The sequence below is a fragment of the Brachycentrus maculatus genome, unplaced genomic scaffold, assembly GCF_059751285.1.
Source record: "Brachycentrus maculatus isolate JH-2025_06_01 unplaced genomic scaffold, ASM5975128v1 h1tg000905l, whole genome shotgun sequence".
Taxonomy (NCBI): Eukaryota; Metazoa; Arthropoda; class Insecta; order Trichoptera; family Brachycentridae; genus Brachycentrus; species Brachycentrus maculatus.
Genome location: NW_028281630.1, coordinates 131,248 through 154,684, shown reverse-complemented (window position 1 = coordinate 154,684; position 23,437 = coordinate 131,248). Strand labels below are relative to the sequence as shown.

At 36.1% G+C, this 23,437-nt stretch overlaps 2 protein-coding genes across 3 annotated transcripts in view; one reads left to right on the top strand and one right to left on the bottom strand.

Annotated features, from left to right (window-relative positions):
• LOC148299888 (uncharacterized) overlaps nt 1-23,437 on the top strand; it is a 96,175-nt gene that overhangs the window by 71,483 nt on the left and 1,255 nt on the right. For both annotated transcript variants that reach the window (XM_088275532.1, XM_088275531.1), the window contains exons 4-9: nt 24-106; nt 1,948-2,127; nt 5,874-7,357; nt 19,594-20,409; nt 21,139-21,525; nt 23,129-23,307. In XM_088275532.1, the coding sequence (XP_088131658.1) occupies nt 1,948-2,127; nt 5,874-7,357; nt 19,594-20,409; nt 21,139-21,525; nt 23,129-23,307 (3,046 nt within the window). In that variant the 5' untranslated portion in view covers nt 24-106. The remainder of the gene's footprint in view (nt 1-23; nt 107-1,947; nt 2,128-5,873; nt 7,358-19,593; nt 20,410-21,138; nt 21,526-23,128; nt 23,308-23,437) is intronic.
• On the bottom strand, nt 17,807-18,822 carry LOC148299889 (SOSS complex subunit B homolog). Its single transcript, XM_088275533.1, has one exon. The coding sequence runs from the start codon at nt 18,695-18,697 to the stop codon at nt 18,092-18,094; it is 606 nt and encodes a 201-aa protein (XP_088131659.1). The 5' UTR covers nt 18,698-18,822; the 3' UTR covers nt 17,807-18,091.

Below are 23,437 nucleotides of genomic sequence, written 5' to 3'. Positions count from 1 at the left end.
AAAATATTTTTTTTTTGTTACAGATGACAGTTTTAGTGGCTCAAAACGCATCCACTTAAGAGAAGATTAACGTTACTATGCTGTGAGGAACAACGAAATCAACAAGGTAAATGGTATTTTTCATTCGTATTCTCAAACCATGTTAAAATTTTACCTCATCACGAAAACTTTTTTATTTATTACTGATTTTATATTACTAACTCCCGATTCGCTCGCATAAGTGCATAAGACACTGCATCAATTAATATTTATCATATCATTTATTATATGAAGATAAGATGATTAGCGCTTCAGGTGCTCAAGGTTAAGGGGTAACTCGCGATCTGTATGATTCATTATGCGTATGGCTGCACTGAGAGCCAGTCGTCACTTAACGGGAAAACGGGAAAAAAAACTCCTAAATGTTGCTTATATTGAGCATTGCGCAGCGAATACGTCCACTCCGGAAGACCACTTAAAAAGTGTACCAATAAAAAGTGGTTAAAACAAAGCTGTTTTATTTTATAAAGTTTATAAAATGTGCCACAAAGTATCTGCGAAAAACATTCAAGAAATGAAACTAGTCACGTCTAGAAAAAACTATTTAGTTGTTATTTTATTATATTAATCATTTACAACATTTTGAGTGTGTCCAAATACTTGTTCACAAAATCTGGATTATCTCCCATTACAGAAGTTATCTTCAAGAGTTTGAGTACCTAGTGTAGTTGTTAATAATGGGTAGAATTAGTGAATGTTACACGTGTGTGTTCTTCTTTATTATTTTTTTTAAATTTATTTAATATATTAACATTTTTAAGTATAACATAATACATTTGAAACATTTATACATAAGTATGGAAAACTTTTATATTTCGATTCGCTGTGCCTCTCCAAAAAAGAGACTGAGCTCTTGTTTATTAAGCAGAAACTCTTATATTAGTATGTGAGATCCGAATCCCGGATTATAATCACACACATGAGAAACGCCAGAAAATACCATTTTCATTTTTATTATTAAGCTTATAATATAAGAGTTTCTGCTTAATAAAAAAGCTTCTTTACATCTCACCATTAGATGTCTCTAGTGAAGTTCTAGTGATTCAAGAACAAAGTTTCTAAATTGGTTCATATATATAGAACTTCCAAGAATTTGAGTAGTGTGGTTGTCAATAATGGGTAGAATTGGTGAATGTTACACGTGTGTAAAGTGATCACTCAAACCAGCCTATGACGGTCGTAAGCCCCGTAAATGCCCAGACTTCCATATACTTCTTCATCTTTGATGAAATGTCAAAAAATAACATGAAAATAACTCCTGTAATTGGAGATAATCCAGATTTTGTGAACAAGTATTTGGACACACTCAAAATGTTGTAAATAAATTATCTGGTCAAATTATAAGCTTAATAATAAAAATGAAAATGGTATTTTCTGGCGTTTCTCATGTGTGTGATTATAATCCGGGATTCGGATCTCACATACTAATATAAGAGTTTCTGCTTAATAAAAAAGCTTCTTTACATCTCACCAATAGATGTCTCTAGTGAAGTTCTAGTGATTCAAGAACAAAGTTTCTAAATTGGTTCATATATATAGAACTTCCAAGAATTTGAGTAGTGTGGTTGTCAATAATGGGTAGAATTGGTGAATGTTACACGTGTGTAAAGTGATCACTCAAACCAGCCTATGACGGTCGTAAGCCCCGTAAATGCCCAGACTTCCATATACTTCTTCATCTTTGATGAAATGTCAAAAAATAATATAATATTAACTAACTAACTAACTAACCATCACGCCGCTTCCCCGCAGGGGTAGGCAGAGAGAATAGAACGCCACACCACTCTGTCTTTGCAAACATTCTTCGCCTCTTCCACGTTCATGCATCTCCTCATACATACCCGCCGATTGTTACGACTCCTAACCTGACCACTTTCAATATTAATCATATTTAAACATTTTTTAAAGATGGTGGCCGAAAGGGCGGGGGGCAGGAGCTCCAGTTTCCACCTGTCCGGCCGCGACAGTGTGTCGTCCGCCTCGCTGTACAAGCAGAGGATAGACAGCATGTTCGACGAGGAAAGGAGCGTCATCAGCCACACGTACGGCGTCACGCAGCAGCCCAGCATCCGATCCGTCAGGAACAAGGTAAACAAAAAACTGACCAACCATTCAATTTAATTTATTTCAATCAATATATACAGTACAAACTTTAACAAATATAAATCGTATACATTAAAAATACATACAGACCAATGTTCCGGATAATTTCAGGATTATCGATCTTAACGCGCTACAATCGATAAAAATGCGTAATCAAATACACATTCCTTCTAGTAATTATTTACCTTACTTATTATGCACCTGGTTTATAGATCATAAAGTGAATTTTTGTTTCTTGTAGCTAAAAAACATGTTTTATTTTAATTTGTGTTGGGAACAAGGATAATAATCTATTGCGAGCCAATCGGGAACTTATCAGCATTTTCTCATTGCTGGGAGGAAACCATGTAAAACTCCTGTTTTCAAAAGGAGAAGCCGGACTGTTGACTGTCGTCAAAGGGCCTTCCGTTCCACTATTAGTCGCTTGTCTCAGACTATAAGTCTTTTTTTAGATGGGAGTTGCCTTTATTCAATTCAATTCAATTTATTTATTTCAATTAATCTATACATTACAAACTATAAAAAATTTAAATCGTATACATTAAAAATACATTAAAATAAAATATATGCAAGAACTATTGCTAAAGGTGTAGAAGAATCCCGCTTCGGAAAACTCCTTCAGACACATGAAACAGTTCAATATCCAATGATATATTGTTCAACATAGCGGTAGCTCTTCCTACGGGCATAACCATCGGCAGGTTGGTCCTGTGTATAGGAATGTGAAACAATCTATGCCGACGCTGTCTTAGGTAACTATCGGGAACATACAGACCAATGTTCCGGATAATCAGGATTATCGATCATACCGCGCAACAATCGATAAAAATGCGTAATCAAATACACATTCCTTCTAGTCTCTAAACTATCCATCACATTGCTTCCCAGCAGGGTAGGCGGAGAGATTATCGCTCACTCCTTTCAAGAACGTCACAAATCAAGAAACTTGATTTTTCAAGAGAGCGTTTTTAAAGTTTAAAAATATAATAAAATGTATTAAAAATAAATATCAAGCCACTTATTGAACTTTTTAGTGTGCGACAGATCTTTTTAGGTAAAACCTGAAGGTTTTTTCTCCATTTGAAAAATATTTAGAATATTAAAAAAAAAATTAAACAATACCTTTTCTTCAAAATGCAAAAAAAAACTTTCTGCCCTGTAACGGGTTAAGTTAAAAATATGTCTCTTTTGCTGGGATATACTAAATTTTCTGGGCATTCCGAAAACATGCACAACTGAAAATAGTCGATTTTTATTTATGACGTTCTTGAAAGGAGTGAGCGATATGTTAGAACACCTCTGTCTTTGCGAACATTCTTCGACTCTTCCACACTCATGCATCTTCTCAAACATACTCATATTATTCCGAATCCCGATCTGCCCAAGTATATGAAATACTTGATCATGTCAAGTTTTGCTCGGTCTTTCTCTGCTGCTATTTCGAATCACATTTGTGGCTGTGGAGGTAGTGATTTCATTTTAAATTTGAAACCGATTCTCTGCTTAATGATTCCTGAGAATATCCTGATGGCCGATTTCTGTTAATCCAGTGTTCATTGTTCAGGTTGATTAAAATTTAATTCGAGTTATATATTTAACTAATAAGATTCTAATTTTGAGGAGAAAACTTCTATTTTAGCCGTTAAACATCTTTATTTTTGGCTAGTATCAGAACTAACATTAATTTACCTGTATCTGAAAAACTAGAGCTGAAAAAATATAGTGGCGTTTTTCAAATCAGCACATTGAAAACGTTTAAAATCAGTTTTTGGATTTCCGGCACCATTTTTTCTTCAATTTGTTGGCCTGTGTTATTCATTATCTTTTTTACTTATACTTTTTATTTACTAATACTTTTGGTGTATGTATTGCATAATAAAAATGTACACACTATTCCATACATAATATATGCACATACTCGTAAATATAATTTTTATATCTACAATACAATATATCATTATTTCGTTATTATTTTCGGCATGTAACGTAATGTAACATCAGTGGCGGTACTTCCCTAGAAGTCCAAAAGCCCGGCTTGCCTAACAACTCCAAATAAAAATGACTAAATCTAGACCAAATGATTAAAAATACTTAATTAATGAATGACTGTTTTTAAATTATCGCGCGCTTACATGATTATTAAACACTATGCATGCCATTATATGGTGATGGTACTTATTGGTTATGGTTAATATCCGACGAAAAAAAAAAAAATAAATAAAAAAAAAAAATGCCGCCTCCGTAGTGTAATGGTCAGCACGCTCGGCTACCGTTCTGGAGGTCCCGGGTTCGATTCCCAAGGGGGTAAAATAAATACAAGTGATTTTTTCACTGTAATATTTATTCAATATAACCATGGACTGGTACCTGAAGCGGAGGGCTGATCACCTTTCCTTCATGTGTAAAAACGATCAAGATAACACTGCGTATACATGACACAGTGCCCTATGCACCATTCGGGTGCGGATAAGGGTTTTATTATTATTTTTATTAATATCTGAGGAAGATATTTTATTTTGGTGAACATTTTCTTTATTTCCAGGTGATGGCTATACCTTACAAAAGTTACATGTTAGCATATTTTTACAATGATTAAAATACATTGTTTATATTTATAATACTTTCTGGGTGCTTACTATACTGGGAATGATATGAGGTGAAGAAATTATAGGTACATCATGTACTCACGAATGTGAAAAATAATGGGCTTGCCTTACTGGTAAACCCTAAGCACGCCACTGTGTAACATATACATTTTTTATTAAGATCACATGTAGAGATAACTTTTGCACAAAATCCACCGTAACTCCTGTTTGAGTCGTTAATTTATTGCGATTGTGTTATTTATGCACAAAAAATACATCGAAAATCGCCAAATGAAGATTACCTTTCCATTTTCGTAATGGATTCGTCCACGCGCCGCCGCACTCTCTCAAAATAAGCCTGTAACAATATTAGAATCGTTATTTAAAACATATGAGAGGAAATGGGCGTGTCCAACGTCATATTAACTACTCAAAATAAGCATTGCAAAATTATAATAAATGCATTATGGTTTAGGAATTACGCGGATTTCTCTATTGACAGTAATTTATGAAGCTTTTCCCGCCAAATAGTGGCAAGTGAATGACATTAAGGTGTGCCAATATGAAAAATAAAAATAAAAAACAAAATTTTCTGTTGCTATTTCTATTTGTCATTTATTCTCCTCGACAATTTTTCATTTTTTAATTGTTTATTTCAAGCCAGCTGTACCCGGCCACAGGTTGTTGTGGCTCAGTCTAGTTACATGTAAAATAAAAAATTAAAATAACACACATTTTTTTAAGTTTAATTTTACACTGCTTGTATAAAATAATTAAATTCTAAAACACAACAAGGCATGCGAAAATCATTAAAAATGATTACAGCTTTCAAGAGGCACATTGTCCCCTGTGGGCAACGTTTAGTATTGCACGAGTTGATGTTACGTTCAACAGATGGCGCTGCCATCGCTGTAAAAAAAAATTAAGAATTTAATCGTACCCTATCTTCGCGACCTGTGCTTTGTTTTGAGCAAACAATATTGCTCAATGTAACGATAAAAATTAACAAGTGAAAATTTTGACCGACATTTATGGGCGTGGTGAAGTATTATTTAAAGAATAAATGAATAAAGTGCAAAAGAGACTTGGCTTAGCTATTGGGAATTTTGAATTTTCGAAAATATTGATTCAAATTTTTTCTTACAGGCCCCTTCAATATCTGGAAGGCTAGACGGTCCAGGAGGGCTAGCTCAGGCCGTGGATTCCATGAGGGGTCGTACTGGAAGCCACGGAGCCAGCAGTCTGCGAAGAGAACCAGCGGATAAACCCAACAGCAACCCGGATACTGGGAGCATCAGCCGAGCCGGAAACTCAGTTCAGGCCAGTATAGAACGCATGTTCAGTGAACTCGCAAAGGAGACTGATAATACCATATCCGGGACTCATACCTTCTCTGTCGACTATCTCGGCTCCACACCTCTTCCCAGGAGAGTCACCAGCCTTGCGGGACTCCAAGTTCCTTTGTCTAAGCTTTACCTGGCTTATAGAAGAACAAAACCTATCGGAACGCTTCACAGCGCTCCTGATCTTGCAGCAAGACTAGATATATCTAGGGCAGGATTACACGTCAGACACTGCGGACCAAAAGGAGAATTAGAGCAATTGAACCCATTCCCGACGATTGCGGTCTGGTCCGCAGTCAAATTCGTCTTGCAACCATCAGAAGAAGATAAAAGTATAATCGAATATGCCTTCCTCCCTTTGATCACCGATCCTGATAATATAGACAAACAGGCTCTCTTCAGAAACTTGGAACCGTCAGAAAAGAAGTTCATCTTAGGGCGAGACGGAAATTCACATTCCCCTCTCTTTACTGTCGTTATGAGGAAGATCGGAGTCGCAAAACAATTAGAGTGCCATGGGTTTGTGTGTCAGACCTCCGAAGACGCAATCGTGATCGCGGCGACATTATACAAGTCCTTGATGGCGCACATGAGCCGCGTGCCGAGAGCGAAAGGCGGAATAACAGGGCCCAGTATTGCCAGTAGCACGCCAGCCCCTGTCCGGCCGCCGAGAAGAAAAAGAGCTCCTTCTACTGTCAGTAATGACAGCGACAGACACTCAACAAGACAAGATACACTAACAAGAAAACAGTCGATAAAAAGTAAAAGATCTCCGGAAAAGGTCAATCCGCCTCCTCCACCTCCACCCCCTCCGAACAAACTCTCAGGAATAGACGAGGTAAAAGCTAAACTCGCGCAAATTAAGAATGCTAATGAAACTAGCAGTGACAAAGAAAGAGAAAGCAAAAGTCCACCCAAGACCATCTACAACGAATCAATGGAATTCCTGAACAAACAGCTCAAGAACACGGAAAAGAACAGCAAAGAGTCATCGCTACGTAGCAAGGTGTCTGAGAGGATAGAGATGTTTTCCGGCTTAGAACGGAGTAAGGACATTCAAAGACCATTGACAGTACCTCCTCCAGTTCCTATAAAGCCGAAAAAAGATGAATCGACAGTGAAAGAAGCGACCCAACCAAAATCTGGACCTCTAGAGCCGTTACGGAGAAGCCATAGCATGAGAAACTCTTCGGAACCCGGTGATATATTGACCAAAGTTGCCATTCCACGTTCAGGTAGCTTCTTGAATGCTAGCGGCCTGAGCAGATATAAATCAACTGGACAGAGGTATGTAAATCTAGAAATATTAGAAATATATTCGATGTCTTATTATTATTATTTATCTGCCTCCATAGTAAAGTTGTCAGCGTGTTTGGTTGCCGTGCCTTTATTTATATATTTTTTTTTTAAGATGGGAATTGCATTTATTATTTACCTTGCTTATTATGTACAAGGTTTATAGATCATTTAGTGGATTTTTGTTTCTTCTAGCTAATTAAATATGTTTTAATTTGAATCTGTGTTGGGAACAGGAGGGATAATCTAGTGTGGGTCAAATAGGAACTTCTCAGTATTTGCTCATTGCTGGGAGGTTGCCGTGCTGGAGATCCCAGGTTCCATACCCTTACTTACTTTTTTTTTATGAGGTCAAGGGATCTTGTCCTTTATGTCTCTGCGACCATATAAGGTCTATTTTGAACTCCCTTGTATCATAGCTCACTCTCAAGACCTATGCGAGTCATGTAGCTCATGACCTGTCTTAGTGGTAGGAGCTTCACCCCTCTTGGAATGTAGTAGTGGTCCTCCAAGGATGTGACTTCGTTTGCCAGCGAGTGGGTCACAGTTATAGAGAATATGGATTGGTGTTTCGTTATCCTCCATACTTCTTACTTACTTCAGCCTTCTTCTTATGTTCAGAATTAAACATGGCCTCCCTCTTGGACTTCCACAGTTGTCTGTTGGACTGTAGGCCCACCACTTTCTTATTGTCATTGGACTCTTGTATGGGGCCTACCCACGCTTCTGCGTCCTGTTCTATGACTCCAGTCAAGCACCTTTTTCGCCCATCTATCCTAAAACATACGAACCATATGACCTGCCCGGTTCGATACCCAAAGGGATCAAAATAAATATAAGTGATTTTAATTTATATCTCATATTTATTTTATACCAAAGCACTTTTTTACACATGTGCCGGTAAAGCACAAAGATGTATTATCTTTACTGTTCAAACAAATGATTTGACCGTACGAACATAGTCCGTCTCACTTCAAGTCAATGTTTCAAGAATAGAAAGATTCACTTATCACAATTTAAGTTTTGTACTGACATTTCTCGGTGGAACTGCATTTTATAGAATAAAATAACAACTGTGTAATTTTCTCCACATTAATTTTATTTGACCAGCAACCGGGTTTCGACCAGCATCTGTTGTAACGACATTCGTCGTAACCGACACCATCAACCCGGTTGCTGGTCAAAGTTCATGTGGAAAAAATTACATGGCTGTTATTTTATTTTATCACAAATTTACAAAATTACAATATATATATATATATATATATATATATATATATATATATATATATATATATATATATATATATATATATATATATATATATATATATATATATATATATATATATGGAAAACCCTTATCCGCAGTGTTATCTTGATCGTTTATACATGAAGGAAAGGTGATCAGCCCTCCGCTTCATGTACCAGACCAGGGTAATAATAAATAAATATTACAGTGAAAAAATCACTTATATTTATTTGACCCCCCCTGGGAATCGAACCCGGGACCTCCAGAACGGTAGCCGAGCGTGCTGACCATTACACTACGGAGGCGGACAATAAATATATATAAAAATATCAAATGTAAAAACTGAAATGCCAAGATTTAATCAGAAGCATTGCTGGAGAAATTAATGGTTATAGTTAGACAAAAAACTTGCTCTTCGCATGTTTTTATAAACTGGTTTTTGTGGATGTGCATTAAAAAAACCCAAGTTTTTTTACCATAATTATAATACACTGATTGCCTTACATGATCTTTAAAATTAAAATAATGTTAAATATTATATCTTACAATTATACCAAAAGAAATATGTAGTAGTGATTTTCGTTTGAGATGTTTTTTGCACACATTTCACTAACATGTCGCTCACTCGTTTCAACAACGTCATATATCAAAAATTGTCAATTTTCAGTCAGTTGTGCATGTTTTCCGAATGCCCACAAAATGTACCATATCCCAACAAAAGCAGCATATTTTTAACTTAATATTTACCCGCCACAGGGCAGAAAGTGATGCTTTTGCATTTTGAAGAAAAGGTATTGTTTAATTATTTTTGAAATATTTTTCAAATGCAATAATTTATGGTATACAGTTTTAACACATGTTAAAACTGTCACATAGAATTGTATAGCTACATAAGGACCGTCGGTCCATTTGATCTTCACATTCGTTTGAAAATGCCATAACTAAGCGACACAATTAGTACAATATTAATTTTTTTTGTATTTTTGTTAGTAAAATACAACTTAGTAGGCTCAAAAAATCTGTGTTTGATTTAAAAATTAATACATAAAAAGCTCATATCTTTGTACAAGTCGCAAATTTGGACCACGTGATATGACTGATGTTTTTACCTTTGAGAGGTAAAACATGTTTTTTTAGTTGCGTTTTGAAAGTTGCTGTGGTTTCAATTGCATCATTGCTTCAAAGATTTTGAATATTTTCATTGCTTCAAAGCATTGTGAACATAGAAAGGAGAGTGAATGCTGGGAACAGAGTGAATGGTGCATTAAAATCAGTTTTAGCAAATAAAAATCTATCAGCGGAAGCTAAACTGGCAGTACACAATGGAGTTCTGGTTCCAACCCTTATGTATGGAAGCGAAGCATGGAGTTGGCTAAAGAAGGATGAAAGCAGACTGAATGCAGTCGAAATGCGATCCCTTAGACGAATGTGTGGCAAAACGATGTTTGATAGATATTCGAATGATGAAATAAGGAAAGAATGTAAGGCTGAGATAAGCATTATCGATGAAATTAAGAAAGGTGTGTTGAGATGGTTTTGACATGTGGAGCGTATGAGTGAAGAAAGAACGGTTAAACAAATTTACGAGGCAAATGTAGTTGGAAAAAGAAGCAGAGGTCGACCGAGGAAAACTTGGCACAATCAGGTATGTCAAATACTCGAAAGCGGCCGGGTTAGGAGTCGTAATAATCGTCGGGTATGTATGAGGAGATGCATGAATGTAGAAGAGGCAAAGAATGTTTGCAAAGACAGAGTGGTGTGGCGTTCGATTCTCTCTGCCTACCCCTTGCGGGGAAGCGGCGTGATGGTTAGTTAGTTAGTTAGTTAGTAATTTGGCATAGGCGCTTTGCATTTTCTTTATTTTTCACTTAACCAGTCTGAGCCACAGCAACGGGTAGGCGGGTGGAGCTACTCATAAATAAATAAATAAAAAAACAAGAAACATTGAAACGTTTTATTAAAAAAGTATAAGTATTTATTTACAATATCAACGTTACAAACATCTTCCATTCATTCATTCAAAAATACAAATTTTACCCCTAGTTTTAGAATATATCAAGACAAAAAGTGGCATTTTAAGGGTTAATACTATGCCGGTTTCATTTATTAATATTTTTACCAAGTAAAATATATTAGATCGCCTCCATAGTGCAGTGGTCAACGCGTTTGGCTAGTATGCTGGAGGTCCCAGGCACAATAAGGTTGAAAAATGAGTGATATTTTACGATAATACTTAATTATTAATATTACCCGGGACGCAAGACTGATCACATTGCCTTCATACAATTAGCACTCTTAATGTAACACAACATCAATGCAATGCAGTGCCCTTTGCACCATTCGGCGCGAATAAGGGTTAGAAGAAGAAAATATACTTTGCTCAGTAAGTTTTCTTCTTACTACCCTTTTCCGCACCCAATGGTGCATAGGGCACTGCATGTGTTGATGCAGTGTTATCTTGAATGTTACTTAAATGAAGGCAAGGTGGCAAGGGACCAGTCCAGGGTAATATAAAATAAATATTAGATTTTAATTATTATTATTATTAATATTTATTTTCGACTCCCCCTTGGGAATTGAGCCCAGGACCTCCAGCACGGTAGCTAAACACGCTAACCATTACACCACAGAGGCGGAGACAAAATTATTATATACAGTATATTTTATACATCCATTTTTAACATATTATTGACTTAGCATTGGATAGAATTGGGGAAAATATTAATTTGTCATTTTATTTCATTTTCAAATTTCTTATCTCACGCACACATTTCGTATGGTTTAATATATATTTTCGAGTAATTTACACACAGAGAAAATTATATTACAATGTGTGTATAATTTACATCTTACAGAGAAAATTATTTTACAATGTGTATATAATTTTTGTTGCACAGGATGGCGTAAAATTAATGAATATCAGAGGATGTTTTAATTTTTGCAAATGGCAGCGTATGTCAATAATATTTGACATATCGCTCACTCCTTTCAACAACGTCATATATCAAAAATTTTCAATTTTCAGTTGTGCATGTTTTCGGAGTGCCCAAAAAATGTACCATATCTCAGCAAAAGTGGCATATTTTTAACTTAATATTTGCAAGATACAGGGCAGAAAGTGTTGTTTTTGCATTTTGAAGAAAAGGTATAGTTTGATTATTTTTTAATATACTAAATATTTTTCAAATGGGGAAAAAATATTCAGGTTTTACGTAAAAAGATCTGTTGCACAGTAAAAAGTTCAATAAGTGGCTTGATATTTATATTTAAAACATTCTATTATATTTTAAACTTATAACTATTTTAAACTAAAAACGATCTCCTGAAAAATCAAGTTTTTTGATATATTACGTTGTTGAAAGGAGTGAGCGATTTGTGAACTAGACAGCTGCAGTATACAAACGGATTGATAAAACGGGTACAAATGTGTGTTAACACTGGCGGCAGCCATATGAGTTGGAGTTTCTAGGTTCAAACCCACTCTACAACAACTTGATATATGTTTTTATTAATAGGCCGCTTAGGTCTATTATATGGAAAATAGCATAAAATGTAAAAATATTTTGTATTTTAAAAGCATTAATAACTTTGTGGTATGGTAATATAACACTCTCCTTATCATTCATCGTTCGTTTTGTGTAATACCACTTAAAACTCTACATCATGACTGTGGTCAATCCATTATCAGGTCAACTGTAGACTGGTTATGATGGAATGGTTATTTTGAAGCCGGTAGTCATAAAGTAGTGTTTTTAAGTGGTATTACACACGTTTTCGTTTAGTTAAGTGAACGATGAATGATAAGGAGAGTGTTATAATAGAAATATTTAAGTATATAATAAGAACACAATTTTTTTTATTTAAAAGAGAAATATTTGTGTTTATTTATTATTTACAATTGTCCGCCTCCGTAATGTAATGGTCAGCATGCTCGGCTACCGTTCTGGAGGTCCCGGGTTCGATTCCCAGGGGGGTTTAATAAATATAAGTGATTTTTTCACTCTAATATTTATTCAATATTACACTGGACTGGTACCTGAAGTGGAGGGCTGATCACCTTTCCTTCATGTGTAATCGATCGAGATAACACTGCGTTTATATGAAGCAGTACCCTATGCACCATTGGGGTGCGGTAGGGGTTTTATTATTTTATATTATTATTATTTACAAAAATACTTTGATTTCGTACTATTTTGTGAGCCTAAGCGGCTCATTATTAGAAATAGGTATCAAATTGTGGTAGAGTGGGTTCGAACCGAGAAATTCTGACTCAAGAGTCCGCGACACTAACCATGTGACCACAACCCGATACATCTAATAATCTTTTTTTTTTACATATTGTACAATAAAAAAAGAAGGTATGTGTCAATTTCATAATGGGAATACAATAATGCATTATTTTTAAACATTATTTTCAAAAATTAAACAAAATTTGTCAATGTTTTGGTGGAAAAAGCTGTCAGGTATTTCAAATATTTATTTTGAATTTTTCTAACTACAAAGATGAGATAATTCTCAAAAAAACAAAATCATATAAGTTTATATATGTCAGATTTGGAAAGGAAATAGCATTCTAAAGGATAAAATTTAAAGAGGGCTATATATACAATGTCCGCCTCTACATATAGTGTAGCGATTACCACGCTGGAGGTCCCGGGTTCGATTCCCGGGGGAGTCAAGATAAATACAAACGTTTATTCACTCTAATATATACTTAATATTACCCTGAACTGGTACCTGAAGCGTAAGACCGATCACCTTGCCGTCGTATAATTAACAATCAAATTAAAATTACATCAATTTAATACAGTGCCCTATGCACCATCGGGTGCGGATGAGGGAAAGAAGAAGAAGAATATATACATTTGGAAATATTTTTAAACACGTCATTAGGTACCCCGGAGATGGTCGGCATAATTGTCAATTTTGCTCGTTGATGCTCCAATTGATCATTTAGAGTGACAACTGAGGCAAATTATGATAATATAATTTATATTTGAAGCACTAACTTTGTGATTTTCCATTTTGTAATTAAAATGTAACTTTATTTTAAAATCACTATGAATATTTTATTACTATAAATATTGTATTAATCAGTTTTGATAAAGAAGCGGTTAGCTTCGAAACCGGTAGACATTATAATTTAAAAAAAAACTAACTAACCATCACGCCGCTTCCCCGCAGGCAGAGAGAATAGAACGCCACACCATTCTGTCCTTGCAAACATTCTTCGCCTCTTCCACGTTCATGCATCTCCTCATACATACCCGCCGATTGTTTCGACTCCTAACCTGACCACTTTGGCATACTTGGTCGTGCCAAGTTATTCTCGGTCTTCCTCTGCTCCTTCTTCCAATTACATTCGCCTCACAAATTTGTTTTACCGTTCTTTCCTCACTCATTCGTTCTACATGTCCAAACTATCTCAACACACCTTTCTTAATTTTATCGATAATGCTTGTCTCAGCTTTGCATTCCTTCCTTCCTTATTTCACTATGCGAACATCTATCACACATCGTTTTTTCGCACATTCTAATTGAGTTTTAATAAAATATTTATAGTGATTTTAAAACAAAGTTACATTTTAATTATAAAATTATGATAATTTTGATTTGTTTACACATTGAATAAAATAGTTTATATACAAATACATTGATCTTAACTAACACAATCGAGTCGAGGCTATATGTATATCGCTCACTCCTTTCAAGAACATCATAAATCAAAAATCGTCAATTTTCAGTTGTGCCTGTTTTCAGAATGCCAAGAAAATGTACTGTATCCCAGCAAAAGTGGCATATTTTTTACTTAATATTTACCCGCTACAGAGCAGAAAGTGTTGTTTTTGCATTTTGAAGAAAAGGTATTGTTTAATTAATTTTTTAAATATGCTAAATATTTTTCAAATGGAGAAAAAACCTTCAGGTTTTACCTAAAAAGATCTGTTGCACAGTAAAAAGTTCAATAAGTGGCTTGATATGTATTTTTAATGCATTGTATTATATTTTTAAATTTTAAAAACGTTCTCCTGAAAAATTAAGTTTTTTGATTTATGACGTTCTTGAAAGGAGTGAGCGATATATGCATCAACAGTTTATATACCTAAATGAAGATTTTACACATACCAGTTTAAATAATTTCTGTATACTGTGTTAGGTCCGCAAAGCGTATACATAATACGGCTGTCCAAATTTAAAACACAGTGAGGGACATTTTTTTTGTAGTAGGTTTTTTTGCATTTTTGGACTAAGTAGAGTCTACTTAGTCCATAAATGCAAAAAAAACCTATTACAAAAAAAAAATGTCCCTTACTGTGTTTTAAATTTGGACAGCCGAATATCGTAGGTGTACTGGCAAAAAACGTTACCTCGAAAATATGCAATTTTGACTTAACGATGCATATTATAAAGTTTTCAACATTCTTTAAACTGGCAAAACACACTGAAATGTCATACATCTGTCGTTTTAAAAGTAAATTCAACTTTAAGATTAAAAGCGGGTATTTTATTCAGTCCGCCTCCGTGGGTAGTGGTCAGCGTGTTTGCTGGAGGTCCCAGGTTCGATTCCCAGAGGGGGGGGTGAAAATAAATATTAGTGATTTAACACTGTAATATTTATTTAATATTACCCTGGACTGGTTCCTGAAGCGCAAGAGTGATCACCTTGCCTTCATGTAAGTAATGATCAAGATAACACTGTGTCAATTTGATGCAGTGCCCTATGCACCATTAGGTGCGGATAAGGGTTATAATAGTAATAATAATTTTATTCAGGCTAAAAGCTTTGTCCGCCTCCGTAGTGTAATGGTCAGCAAGCTCGGCTACCGTACTGGAGGTCCCGGGTTCGATTCCCGGGGGGGTCAAATAAAAAGTGATTTTTTTCACTCTTATATTTAACCAATATTACCTTGGACTGGTACCGGAAGCGGAGGGCTGATCACCTTTCCTTCATGTGTTAACGATCAAGATAACACTGCGTTTATATGATGCCGTGCGCTATGCACCATTGGGGTGCGGATAAGGGTTTGAATGAATGAAAAATAAAAAGCTTTAAATAACAGCGATTATTCAAACGGGGATTTTTGAGTCAATCTTTTATGCCAGTATACCCACGATACATTGTTTTAATTGAATAGACTTTTTAGCTATTTAAAAATATGAAAAAATAAGTAAATGCAGCAAAATATTAAACTGTAATTTCATTTGATATAATAAAATCATATATATTCTGCATAAATAATTTTCTATTTAGTAAATTTTATTTCATAAAAAAAACACTTGTTTTTTTACTACTTGAGTATTAGATTTTATTTTAAATTACTAGTTTTAGCTACAGATGCTTCCATCTACGGGCTGGAATATTTTTTTCTTTTAAAAAGAGTAATATTTGTGTTTTTATTATTTACACAAATATTTAAATTTCATACTGTTTCTGTGAACCTAAGCGGCTCATTATTAGAAATAGGTATCAAATTGTGGTAGAACGGGTTCGAAACGAGAAACTCAAGAGTCCGCGACACTAACCACGGGACCACAACCCGACACTAAGCTGCTTATATTCAAACCCGTAGATGGAAGTATCTGTAGCTTCTGAAACTAGTCGTTAAAATTAAAATATAATACTTGGGCGGTAATAAACAATTGTTTTATTAATAATTCTATCATGTCTTACCATGAAGTGAATGCCGAAACGATAAAAAACATCAATTTTATTTCTGTGATTTACAGACTTCGTAAAACGGAAGTATGACTTTAGCTTTTACAAACGCACACTTTACATGTGACATTCGTTTGAAAATGCCATAACTAGGCGAAACAATTATCACAAAACTGATTTTTTATAAGTGTTTTTTCAACAATAAAATACAACTTAGTAAACTCAAAAAAATCAATCTTTGATATAACATTTAATGCCGTAGAACGGGGCTACTTGGACTTTGATGTGTTACTTGAGCCCAGTACAAAAAAAAACTTAAATCAGTATTTGTTCTACAATAATGAACGTATCGTGGCCATAAGTGTCACCTGTCAGGGAAACAATGAATCATGTCGATACATTCATTATTGTAGACCAAATACAGATTTAAATATTTTTTTGTACTGGGCTCAAGTAACACATCAAAGTTCAAGTAGCCCCGTTTTACGGTACATAAATTAAAATGAAGTTCTACAAATTAAATTTCATCGCCAAATTTATAAATACACACACTTTACGATTGTTTTAAGCGTAAATATACCGTTTGCCTTTCCGCAGTGAACACATATTATAATTAGTTAGAATCAAGTATCTCGTAGCCACTCACTCTCTCTCTCTCTCTCTCTCACAACGCGCACAGCTCATAATTTGATAAATGAGTTACAGTAAAACCTCTATCTATCGTTCCTCGAATAATCGTTTTCCCGGATGTGTCGTTTATTTCTTCTACCCCGAATTCATTTCACACAAAAATAGATCGCATCGATCTTTTCTATCCAACATTTTACCGCATTCATCGTTTGAATTACGCTACATATCTGATATAATTTGTCACAATGATTAAAGAAAACACTTGCTTTTTACCACTGAGTTTTATTATAGACTACATGTTTCAGAAGTTAGACTTCCATCATTCAGGTCTGTATAATAACAATAATAAGTTATTATACAGACCTGAATGATGGAAGTTTAATTTCTGAAACATGTAGTCTATAACAAAACTCAAGTGCTAAAAAACAAGTGTTTTCTTTAATCATTGTAACATGTCTTACCACAAAGTTAATGCCGAAACAATAAATAAAATATAATTTGTCTGTTTTTTTTACATTTTCTCAATTTTGTTATATTGAACAACAATATTTCAACGTGCGGGATACAGACTATCAAAAGCTTGTGTGATGGATACAGATGTCTGAATCTTTGGTTTCTGTTCAACTTTGTATTTTTTTTAATTAATACATTTATTTACATCTAAAATTTGTATTCTTAAAATTTCAACCTACCAATGGTTATGCAATTGGGAGGACGGTATCTTTATTCGAGCGTATATACTTGTGTATTGACTTATTTATTGATTTGGCGTTTAATGTGTAGAACTCCATTTTAATTTATGTATTAATTTTAAATCAAACACAGATTTTTTGAGTCTACTAAGTCGTTTGATAATGCCCTAATAACAAGGCGAAACAATTGTCACAATATAATTTTTTATGTGTTTTTGTTAATAAAATACAACTTAGTAGACTTAAAAAATCTGTGTTTGATTTAAAATTAATAAATAAAGTGTGTTGACTTCTTTATCCCACATTCATTGTTTTCCCGCATTTATAGTTTATTTCACTAGGTCCCTTTGAAAACGATAGATAGAGGTTTCACCGTATTTATAAAACTAGTCAAGTCTTAAAATGTCTTTGTTTGGCAGTTATTTCGAATTTTGGTCTTTCGATCCGTTGTCTAAGCTAGGGAAGGTGAACACGCTTCCCGGGTTGGAGTTTAGTTATCTGCGGTCGTCCCGGTTGGCCCCGCGATGGCTACCGCGCCCTACCCGCTGGTTCATCTTAGTAGGAGGTTTGTTCTGCTCTCCTTGGTACCTGTCTCCTCCGATGTTGTTCTTCTGCTGGTTGAGCATCATCTGCGAGTGCGGCAGCCCGCTGATCATCTGCCTATTCATCCCGGGATTGGACCCGTTATTCGTCCCGTTGTTGGTGTTATTCCCGAGCGGCACGCTGTTCTGCAGCAGTCCGGCTGTAGAAAGCGCCGGATTCGGCTCGCTCATGTTCAGCTGCTCGTTGAACAGCATGCAGAACTCGCCTATCTTCTGAATGTCGCCGTTTTTCCCAGAGTAAAGCGTCAGGCACTGCCTCCAGACGGAGGCGTAGCCTTTCGTCAAGCGCACAATGTCCCCGGGCACCAGAAGCTGGCCCGGCTCGTCCCACACCGACACATTCACGCACGCCGTCTGATCCGCCACTTTGAAAGTCCGGACCTCCCTATTTTCTTTGGTTATGGTCGGCGGACCCACGTCCAAAACGATGAATATGACATTCAAGTTCTTTAACCCCGGCCGCAGATCTTTGATCAAAATGTACTCCATAGCGCTCATTTCGGTACTTATTTATATTAAATACGTTTATTTACTTAAATCTACGAACTTATTCGTATAATACTATAGTATTTCACGATTTAATTTCGTTTTACGGGAACCATGTCACCGGAGAACTTTCGCGGAATTCGCAAGTGACAGAAGTGACAGATGCGAAATGCGGACGTTTTATGAACTGCGACTGCGCAGTACGCCGCACTGCCGCTGCGCTGCGCAGTTGGTAGCGATGCAACAAGAAAAAAAAAACAAAAAAACACAGGGTGTTCAGTCGTTCAATATTTAAAGAAAATAAAAATTATAATTTAATTTAGCGAATGTTGTTGTCTAGAATTTTCAATCGTGAATTAAATGAAATTATCGTAACTTTAAATAAACATACAGAGTAAATGCACTCACAAGTATTTTTTTTTAAATTACCTAGCGTCCAAGTGACTCTGAAATCTAGCTACGGCTTATGCAACACCGCTTTTCATGACCCTACTCATGCTTCAACTTATTAAGTTTCACAGCCTATGCCTACTCGTGAGTGGATTTACTATTTATGTTTAAAGTTAATATAATTTCATGTAATTCACGAGTGAAAATTCTAGGGAAAAACACTCGCATCCACACGCAACTTTTAAAGTTGAAGCCTAAATAGGGCCACGATAAGCGGTGTTGCATAAGCCATAGTTAGAATTATTTGTACACAATGTAATTAAAAAATAAAAATGAACAAGAGGCTAATTTTGTTATTTGGAAAATGTTTACTGTTAACAATAACAATCTGTAGGGAAAAAAAAATAAACTTATTATAAAAATAATATATATTTAAATATATGTATTTATTGGTATGTAACATTATATGTAACTAGGTACATAGAATATTACATATTGGTTTTTCTTTTTTATTTCAGAAACAATGGAAAAAAAGGGGGAGGTTCTCCACTAGGATTTAGTGAATTATTCAATGAATTCAGGGTCCAGGAAGATTTACACAGTATGGACGATATACTCGGGGCCATAATCGACGCGGAAGGAATGTCCTTCAACGACTTGAAACCTATTTACAAAGAATTCCTCCTGAAACTGGCGGTTACGCTCACAAAAGACGAGCTTTTCCAGCACAGCAAGGCAATCATGCGACGCCAAAAGAAGAAACTGCTACGAAGAAACAGCACCGTCCAAAACAAGAGGAAGAAGATGCTGATAGGTGCCAGAGGATTGAAACTAGTGTTTAGAAAACCGTTTGGAAAAGATTTGTTAAAGAATAAAATCTTAAGTCTAGGAGAGAAGAGCATACCGAAAGCGAATACGTTTGAAATGCCGAAGATTGCACACAAGAAAAAACTGATCATCACCTCCGAAAGCTCAGTTTCTACGTCTAGCTACGATTTGAGGCAGTTTCATCCGAAGGAAGCCACGCCCAATCAGACCCCGAAGAGGCAAAGCGTAAAACGGAGAAATTCCAAGCGTTCTGAAAACGCACACCTGATCAGGAAAAACTCCAAGCGCCAGGGAAAGGGGCGTAATACGGACCGAGTCAGCACTTCCGAGGATTCCGATTTCTTGACTTTGAGCAGGAGAGTCGGATGCCAGAACAGAAACAGCTCGAGCGGATACGTGTCCTGTTCTGAATGTGAGTCGGAGAGCTGCGCTGACCGATGTTACTGTGCGGTCAAAGTGAAACCCAGACCACCTCCGGCTCCAGTTCCTTTGGAAACTTGTGACAGGTAAGTTATGTGCTAATTATTTTATCTATACTCTCTATCTCATTTAGTATCTTAACAGATGTGCAAGACTGTTGACTTTGCTCTTACAAGATCAGCCTTGGTGATATCATAATTATAAATAAAAAAAAGTAGAAAAGAGGACAATTTCCATGATAACAATACTAATTTACTTGCTACCTAATCATCACGCAGCTCCTCATAGGCAGAGAAAATAAAACTCCACACTAATCTGTCTTTGCAAACATTCTTTACCTATTCTACATTCATAAACCTTCTCATACATACATATGTATTTGACATACCTGATCATGTCAGGTATTCCTCAATCCTCTGCTCCTTTTTCCAACTACATTTACCTCATTAATTTGTTTTACCGATCTTTCCTCGATCATTCATCCTGACATCCAAACCATCTCAACCCACCTTTCTTAATTTCTTTACTTATTTTACCATTCGAACATCTATTATACATTGTTTAGCCTTACTTTTGTCTGGGGGATCGCTTTTCAACTGCATACAATCTACTTTCATCCTTCTTTCGCCAACTCCATGCCTCACTTCCATACATTAGAGTTAGTCCGAGTGCTTTGTTGTTCACTACCAGTTTAGGTTCTAGCAGTTTAACTGATAGTTTCCAGACCATACAGGTAGGATACATGTTTCGATCACTTTTCTTTTTAAGTTCACAGAAATATCCTTATTCTTAACATGATTGTTTAACTGTTCCAGGGCTGAAAAGTGCTGCGACTGTACAGCCGGAGAATCCAGCCAGTGCTACAGCTGCTGCGGCTGTGACACGGAGAGCTGCGCCGACAGCGACAAGTGCTACTGCCGCACAGTCCCCGGCGTCCGCAGCCTGACTGCCAACAGCCGCAACGCCAAGGGCAGCAACCGGCACTCGCAGAGCACCCGCGTGCCGCTGCCCGCTCACCGCACGGGCACCTGCAAGTCAGGGAGGTGCCTGCCGGTACGGTCTCAGCGGTCTCCTCGACGGAGGTCCGTTCCCGGACCGGCCACCCTCGACTCACTGTACTACGAACCCCTCAGGCCGAAGGCGAGATCTGTCCTTAATCACACTTCCACAGGGCTGGAGTTTTTGACAAAGAGAAACTCACGGTGAGTAAAAAAGTTTTTTGTTACAATTTATTTATGAAATTCGAACGGGTGAAGAAAAAACACTCGCCAACACGCCTTATAAAACAAATTTATGAGGCAAACGTAGTTGGAAATAGAAGCAGAGGAAGACTGTAGAATACTTAGCATTATCAAGTATTTAAAAAACTTGGGTGTGGTTAGACAGTAAAGCATACTTTACATAGGTACCATAAACCAAGCTAGGACACAAAACCCTCTTCTAGTAGAACGGAAGGCCCTTTGACGACAGCCAACAGTCCAGCTTCTCCTGAGGAGTTTTACGTGGCATCCTCCCAGCAATGAGCAAATGCTGATAAGTTCCTGATTGGCTCACAATAGATTATTATCCTTGTTCCCAACACAAATTAAAATAAAACAATTTTTTTAGCTACAAGAAACAAAAATTCAGTTTATGAGCTATAAACCTTGTGCATAATAAGTAAGGTAAATAATTACTAGAAGGAATGTGTATTTGATTACGCATTTTTATCGATTGTGTTGCGCTGTGTGATCGATAATCCTGAAATTATCCGGAACATTGGTCTGTATGTTCCTGATAGTTACCTAAGACAGTGTCGACATAGATTGTTTCACATACCTATACATAGGAACAACTTGCCGATGGTTATGCCTGTAGAAAGAGCTACCGCTATGTTGAACAATATCTCATTGGATATTGATCTGTTCCATGTGTCTGAAGGAGTTTTCCGAAGGGGAATTCTTCTACACCTTTAGCAATAGTTCTTGCATATTTTTTATTTTAATGTATTTTAATGTATACGATTTTTTTTATAGTTTGTAATGTATATACAGTGAAACCTCTATCTATCGTTCCTCGAATAATCGTTTTCCCGGATGTGTCGTTTATTTCTTCTATCCCGACTCAATTTCATACTAAACTAAACCGCATCGATCGTTTCTCTATCACCATTTACCGCATTTATCGTTCGAATTCAGCTGCATATTTGATACATTTTGTCTGCTTTTTACATTATTTCCATTTTTTTTACTTTCAACGGCAACATATGGGATAGAAACTATCGAAAGCTTGTGTAACCGATAGCAGGAGAGGTAGATATTGATGAAAAGGAGCCGCTGCCTGTACCTGCATTTCCAGAAGCGCGCACACTCTTTGAAAGAAAACTTTCTACAATGCACATTCAATAACCGATGCTGAAAAAAATACTATTTGCAAAGCCGAAAATATACTATTGACTTATAAAAATAAAGCAGTTAAAAAACAAAATATTTTTTAAAATTCTATTCAGGTTTGTATTTTTTTTTTAATAAATACATTTGCATCTGAAACATATATTCTTCTTAGAATTTCAGCCTACGAATGGTTATGCAGATTGGGAGGACGTTATCTTTACTCAGTCGTATCTATTTGCATATTGACCTCTTAATCCCGCATTCATAGTTTATTTTAATAGGTCCCTTTAAAAACGATAGATAGAGCTTTCACTGTATTAATTGAAATAAATTAATTGAATTGAATTGAATAAAGGCAACTCCCGTCTTTAAAAAGACTCATAGTCTGAGACAAGCGACTAATTGATGTTGTGTTTGATGGTTTGCGTGGCAGGTTCGACACATTTGAGAGAATGAGTTGCTCGACTGAGGTGGGACGCCCAAGCACCGGCCTTACCCGGGGAGGAAGGAAGAGTTACAGCTCCGACAATCTCCACTTGGATTACGATCTCTTTATGTCAAGCAGAGGCATGGGTCTCTACGGGACCAGGAGCGGATCCATGCAGCTTCCAAGTAACTACTTTATTCATTTGTACAATAGGAAATTTAATGAGTAAAAATCACCTATACATAATGAATTAAACCCTTACCCGCACCCCAATGGTGCATAGGGCACTGCTTCATATAAATGCAGTGTTATCTT